This window comes from Seriola lalandi, unplaced genomic scaffold, assembly GCF_002814215.2.
Source record: "Seriola lalandi dorsalis isolate HSWRI2012SDOR001 ecotype SW California unplaced genomic scaffold, Sedor1 jcf7180002054240, whole genome shotgun sequence".
NCBI lineage: Eukaryota > Metazoa > Chordata > Actinopteri > Carangiformes > Carangidae > Seriola > Seriola lalandi.
Window position 1 is genome coordinate 105,366 of NW_019524793.1, and position 6,469 is coordinate 111,834.

The following is a 6,469-nucleotide window of genomic DNA, read 5'->3' on the forward strand; positions in this document are numbered from 1 at the left end:
TTATGGAATACTTGACCTTTTTGTTATTGGACAACCAAATCTGACACCTGTGAATGTCCTGCAACTGTACACCAGTGACATCTGGGTGCTTCTCCAGAACTGGTGGAAAAATACATTTATTTAAAATAAATAAATTTATTTTTCCACCAGTTTATTTAAATAAATAGAATAAATGAATAAATGTCTCCATATTTTACATCAGTTAACAAACTGAGATTGTAATCATGAAGTCAACATTTTTACCTTTTAAAAAATATAATTTTTAATGTAAGTTTCATCATTTTGAAACCAGTGTTCCTTTTCAGTCTAAAACATCAATCTTTATTAATATTATAAGATATTATATAGGAGTTCCATTTTCAAGTTCAAGTTCAAATTTAAGAACACCAACAAGATTTATCCTACTCTTATTAATTCATGTATAACAGATATATAATGCAATAGCTTTTATGCCATGTTGGAAAATCTAATATATGTATATATGTCTATGTGTATATTATATATCAACATATACATATATTAGATCATATATTAAATATATTATATTATATATATCATATATTATTATATTATCATATATAACAATTGATGCATATAACATTAAGTTTAAAAGTAACTGTTTATGTTATTAAACAATACATTTTTAGAAGAATTTTACTAAGTCTTTACTAACCTCTTAGTTTAGGCGCAGGGAAAAATACCTACAGCTACAAATGTGCATACAAGGCAATATAATCACTGTAAATGTCAATGTCACAGGATTAGCGGCAACATGACAAGAATACATGACCAAATTGAGAAAGGCACACCTACTGAGAAGACAGTCCTCCCTCTATAAAAGAGGCTGCTTAGGACTCTGTCGATAACTGGTAGGCTTCCAACTCAGGTGAGTACAGTAATATTGTGAAAAACAAATTTCTCGTTGATAAAAATACTTACAAGAATGTTTATTATCATAATTTTATTATGATACTTGCAATAATTTATTCGTGTTACAAAGGGAAATATATATATAAATGTCATGCCAGCTTGTAGTTTTTAAAAAATTATATATGTATGTGATATACGTATTTCAAAATCAAGATAAATATCTATTGATTAAAATATGGTTGACAATTTATCAACAGGGTGAAAAGAACAGACCTGACAATATTCAATCTTCTGTTGGGGCCAAAGGAGGTAAATTATAGTTTTCCTTTGATGATATCCAAAACATAATTCAAAACATATCTAATGTGAAAAGTCTACTAAGAGCATGTTAATATTTATTAGAACAAATACAAGAGAAATACATCATGTATGTCCTCTCTTTATTTTCAGTCGCTTAAGGTGCCATCATGAGCACAGACGCAGAAATGGAGCAGTATGGCCCTGCGGCCATTTACCTCCGCAAGCCTGAGAGGGAGAGGATTGAGGCTCAGAACACTCCATTTGATGCCAAAACAGCCTACTTTGTGGTTGATGCTGATGAGATGTACCTCAAGGGTAAACTCACCAAAAAAGAGGGTGGCAAAGCCACAGTTGAAACATTTACAGGAAAGGTAAGTGTAATGATGCCTAAAATGAAACTCTACAAATAAATCTAGGAAGGACAGACAAATAGATAACAGTTGCCCAACACATCTGGACAATATTTTCTTTTGAGATTCATTTAATGGAAATATTATAAATATTAAATATTATATATGATATCTCAGTAAATAATGAATTGATTTTCTTTTGTGCTTTATTGTACTTCCTATTCAGACAGTAACTGTAAAAGAGGATGACATCCATCCCATGAACCCTCCCAAGTTTGATAAAATTGAGGACATGGCCATGATGACCCACCTCAACGAGCCTGCTGTGTTGTATAACCTCAAAGAGCGTTTTGCATCATGGATGATCTACGTAAGCCTTCAATCTTACAATGTAGTGTGGTTGTATTTGTAAAGCCTGTGCATCAGACTGATAATGTTTCTCTCTTTGGTCCAAACAGACCTACTCCGGCCTGTTCTGTGTCGTCGTGAACCCCTACAAGTGGCTTCCTGTGTATGACTCTCAGGTTGTGAATGCATACAGAGGCAAGAAGAGGATTGAGGCTCCACCCCACATCTTCTCCATCTCTGATAATGCCTACCAGTTCATGCTCACTGGTAAGATGAAATTTACCACAGAATTTAAGTGAATGAGACAAAGAAGAATCTCAATTAAAGGTTTAACTTGAGTGTATGCTTGAATTCCAGATCGCGAGAACCAGTCTGTCCTTATCACGTGAGTATAACACAACTTGTAATGACAATTTTTTTATAAACTTCGTGACTATATTGCTAAGTAAGGATCATCCTTTTATTCCCCAGTGGAGAATCTGGTGCAGGGAAGACTGTCAACACCAAGCGTGTCATCCAGTACTTTGCAACAATTGCAGTGGCTGGAGCTAAGAAAGCAGAGGCAGGCTCTGGCAAAATACAGGTAAAATTGGTGGCAAAAATCTTTGCTACAGCGGATTGCTATTTGATGGATTATTTTATACAGCCTCACAATTACTCTTTGTAGGGTTCGCTGGAAGATCAAATCATTGCAGCCAACCCTCTCCTGGAGGCCTACGGTAATGCTAAGACTGTGAGGAATGACAACTCCTCTCGTTTTGTAAGTAATCATTTTATGAACCTTCACATAATTTCTTAAAAATACTGTGAGTCAAACTGACATTTTCTGGTATATGTTCAGGGTAAATTCATCAGAATTCACTTTGGCTCTAGTGGAAAGCTGGCCTCAGCTGATATTGAAACATGTAAGTTCTAGTTTATTTCCTTTTGTAGTTGACAACATTAGTTAGTGTAGGGTCTTGCATTATTTGACGCACATTCATCAACAAATCTTTATATCTAACAATGACTCACAGATCTGCTGGAGAAGTCACGTGTCACCTTCCAGTTGTCTGCTGAGAGGAGCTACCATATCTTCTATCAGCTGATGACAGGCCACAAGCCGGAGCTCCTGGGTATGTTATGACACTCAAACAAATAACAAAAAGTAAAATAAGAGTAAGTGCCAACTTATGCATTTCTTCTACTTTCTTCCAGAGGCCCTTCTAATCACCACCAACCCCTATGACTACCCAATGATCAGTCATGGTGAAATCACTGTCAAAAGCATCAATGATGTGGAGGAGTTCATTGCAACAGATGTAAGTTGATAGTATTTTGAATAATAACAGATAAATGTCAGAATAAGTGATTTTCTAAAAGGATTTGCTGTGCATGAATTGCAGACCGCTATTGACATCTTGGGCTTCAGTGCTGAGGAGAAGGTTGGCATCTATAAGCTGACTGGAGCTGTGATGCATCATGGTAACATGAAATTTAAGCAGAAGCAGCGTGAGGAGCAGGCTGAACCAGATGGCACTGAGGGTAATTGTATTAATAATGTGATATTACATCATCATATTACATCTTATTACAACAAATCACATTACAGCGAGGAAACCTAAAACCTAACCATGAAAAAGTACATTTTTGCACAACTTATATGTATGAATATGAATGAATGAATGTAATCACAACTTAATGACTCTCCTGCAATAAGGGGTGATATTGGTTGAATGTCAATTAACATCTAGCAGAAACAAAGAAGGTCTGGTGATATAAAATATCAACAATATATTCCTAACAGAAAAACTGCACGAACGAAAAGAAATAGCAGTTACAAACTGTAACTAACTAACTGGAAACATTTTTTTCTCTCAATCAGAGGCTGATAAAATCGCCTACCTCATGGGCCTGAATTCAGCTGATATGCTGAAAGCCTTGTGCTACCCAAGAGTCAAGGTTGGAAATGAGATGGTGACCAAAGGTCAAACCGTTACACAGGTACAAAAAAAGAGTAAATGTGAAACATCTACAAATATCAAAGACTGGTTAGAAATCCAAGCAGGGTTTTCAAAATGTTGCCATTGTTTTTAGGTCAACAATTCCGTTAGCGCTCTTTGCAAGTCTGTCTATGAGAAAATGTTCTTGTGGATGGTCGTCCGTATCAATGAGATGCTGGACACAAAGCAGCCAAGACAGTACTTCATTGGGGTGTTGGATATCGCTGGATTTGAGATCTTTGATGTGAGTAATTTGAAGAACAGTTGAGTTGCATCACATGTCAACAATGTTTTCCCATGGGACTGATTATATCTCCACAATTACAGTTCAACAGCTTGGAGCAACTCTGCATCAACTTCACCAATGAGAAACTGCAACAGTTTTTCAACCACCACATGTTTGTCCTGGAGCAAGAGGAGTACAAGAAAGAAGGCATTCATTGGGAATTCATTGACTTCGGTATGGACTTGGCCGCCTGCATTGAGCTTATTGAGAAGGTAAGACTGTCAGCTCTGTCAGGTTGAGCTAAAATCCTGTTTACTGAGTGCATGCTAAATTGTTAATTCTTTTTAATATTATTTCCTTTCAGCCAATGGGCATCTTCTCCATTCTTGAAGAGGAGTGCATGTTCCCCAAGGCTACAGACACCTCTTTCAAGAACAAGCTGCATGATCAGCATCTTGGCAAAACCAAGGCCTTTGAGAAGCCAAAACCAGCAAAGGGCAAGGCTGAGGCTCACTTCTCCCTGGTGCACTATGCTGGTACAGTGGACTACAATATCAGTGGCTGGCTGGACAAGAACAAGGACCCGCTGAACGACTCAGTTGTTCAGCTTTACCAGAAGTCTTCAAACAAACTGCTTTGCTACCTGTATGCATCTCATTCTTCAGGTGATGGTAAGAAACTAATACAGTAACTACAGTGGGACAATGTGCTAATTCAGTTGGTAAATTAAGTATCTGGTTTCCAGGGAATAAGCCAGGAAAATGAATAAAGACTTAAATATTTGGTGGTATTTTGTTCTAAAAAACAGATGCTTCTGGTGGCAAGAAGGGTGGTGGAAAGAAGAAGGGTGGTTCCTTCCAGACTGTGTCTGCTCTTTTCAGGGTATGTATCGTTTCACATATTTTGGGTAACATTTCAAAACCTCATCTTGATATGATGTTTGACCTATTATCTTACAATTGGGATCCACAGGAGAACTTGGGCAAGCTGATGACCAACTTGAGGAGCACTCATCCTCACTTTGTGCGTTGCCTGATTCCCAATGAAACAAAGACCCCAGGTAAGAAGCCCAGAGACCTGCTTTTCGAATTTTATGTTACACTGTGTTACAAATAAATATTTTAAACTATATGAATTTGAAACTCTCAGGTCTTATGGAGAACTTTTTGGTCATCCACCAACTGAGGTGTAACGGTGTGCTGGAAGGAATCAGAATCTGCAGAAAGGGCTTCCCCAGCAGAATCCTCTATGGTGACTTCAAGCAGAGGTGTCTACAGTTTTCATTATATGAAAGTCAGGCTGATTTCAGATGAGGCATTGTGGTGGTTAACACAAGGAAGATATGAAAGCAAAATACAAGTAACAATATCATTTTGTCTTGTAGATACAAAGTATTGAATGCCAGTGTCATCCCTGAGGGACAGTTCATTGACAACAAGAAAGCGTCAGAGAAGCTGCTGGGCTCCATTGATGTGGACCACACTCAGTACAAGTTTGGGCACACAAAGGTACAAGTCTACGGACAATAACAGAAGCTATTAAGTGTATACATTCTGTAATATCCATGTGTACTGACAATTGATTTCCATAGGTGTTCTTCAAAGCTGGTCTGCTCGGTACCCTGGAGGAGATGAGGGATGAGAAACTGGCTGCGCTGGTGACCATGACTCAGGCGCTCTGCAGAGGATACCTCATGAGGAAGGAGTTTGTTAAGATGATGGAGAGGAGGTAGGATTATTGTGCACTATACTGAATTGCTCCTCATATTCCAGTCTGGGATGTAAAACAAAACAACAGTTATACACTAATAAATGTCATTTTTGTAGAGACGCTATCTTCACCATTCAGTACAACATCCGTTCATTCATGAATGTGAAAAACTGGCCATGGATGCATCTGTACTTCAAAATCAAGCCTCTTTTGAAGAGTGCTGAGACTGAGAAGGAGTTGGCTCAAATGAAGGAGAACTATGGGAAGATGCAATCAGACCTGGCTACTGCCCTGGCCAAGAAGAAGGAACTGGAGGAGAAAATGGTTTCCTTGCTTCAGGAGAAGAATGACCTGCAACTGCAAGTAGCAGCTGTGAGTAGAGAACAGAAATATAAGTGACATTGGGTCAATTGAAAAAAAAAAAACTATACAGTCAGATCCTTTTCAGTCAGATGTTCTGTGTGTGTCTAAATACTAATAATACCACATATATGCTCAAACTATAGGAAGGTGAGAACCTATCAGATGCTGAGGAAAGGTGTGAAGGGCTCATTAAGAGCAAGATCCAGCTCGAGGCCAAACTCAAAGAGACAACTGAGAGACTGGAGGATGAAGAGGAAATCAATGCTGAGCTGACTGCCAAGAAGAGGAAGCTGGAGGATGAATGCTCTGAGCTGAAGAAG

General features: G+C 38.0%; 1 protein-coding gene across 1 annotated transcript in view; it reads left to right on the forward strand.

Moving 5' to 3' along the window:
• The first annotated feature begins 1,322 nt into the window (after nucleotides 1–1,322).
• Nucleotides 1,323–6,469, forward strand: part of LOC111653718 (myosin heavy chain, fast skeletal muscle-like) — a 10,849-nt gene continuing 5,702 nt past the window's right edge. The window contains exons 1-21 of the mRNA XM_087173471.1: nucleotides 1,323–1,541; nucleotides 1,747–1,890; nucleotides 1,979–2,135; nucleotides 2,226–2,253; nucleotides 2,340–2,451; nucleotides 2,536–2,628; nucleotides 2,710–2,773; nucleotides 2,885–2,983; nucleotides 3,066–3,169; nucleotides 3,254–3,392; nucleotides 3,733–3,851; nucleotides 3,945–4,094; nucleotides 4,178–4,348; nucleotides 4,441–4,747; nucleotides 4,885–4,958; nucleotides 5,049–5,136; nucleotides 5,226–5,343; nucleotides 5,461–5,584; nucleotides 5,668–5,804; nucleotides 5,903–6,158; nucleotides 6,293–6,469. Coding sequence (XP_087029597.1) covers nucleotides 1,338–1,541; nucleotides 1,747–1,890; nucleotides 1,979–2,135; nucleotides 2,226–2,253; nucleotides 2,340–2,451; nucleotides 2,536–2,628; nucleotides 2,710–2,773; nucleotides 2,885–2,983; nucleotides 3,066–3,169; nucleotides 3,254–3,392; nucleotides 3,733–3,851; nucleotides 3,945–4,094; nucleotides 4,178–4,348; nucleotides 4,441–4,747; nucleotides 4,885–4,958; nucleotides 5,049–5,136; nucleotides 5,226–5,343; nucleotides 5,461–5,584; nucleotides 5,668–5,804; nucleotides 5,903–6,158; nucleotides 6,293–6,469 — 2,865 coding nt within the window. The 5' untranslated portion in view covers nucleotides 1,323–1,337. The remainder of the gene's footprint in view (nucleotides 1,542–1,746; nucleotides 1,891–1,978; nucleotides 2,136–2,225; nucleotides 2,254–2,339; nucleotides 2,452–2,535; nucleotides 2,629–2,709; nucleotides 2,774–2,884; nucleotides 2,984–3,065; nucleotides 3,170–3,253; nucleotides 3,393–3,732; nucleotides 3,852–3,944; nucleotides 4,095–4,177; nucleotides 4,349–4,440; nucleotides 4,748–4,884; nucleotides 4,959–5,048; nucleotides 5,137–5,225; nucleotides 5,344–5,460; nucleotides 5,585–5,667; nucleotides 5,805–5,902; nucleotides 6,159–6,292) is intronic.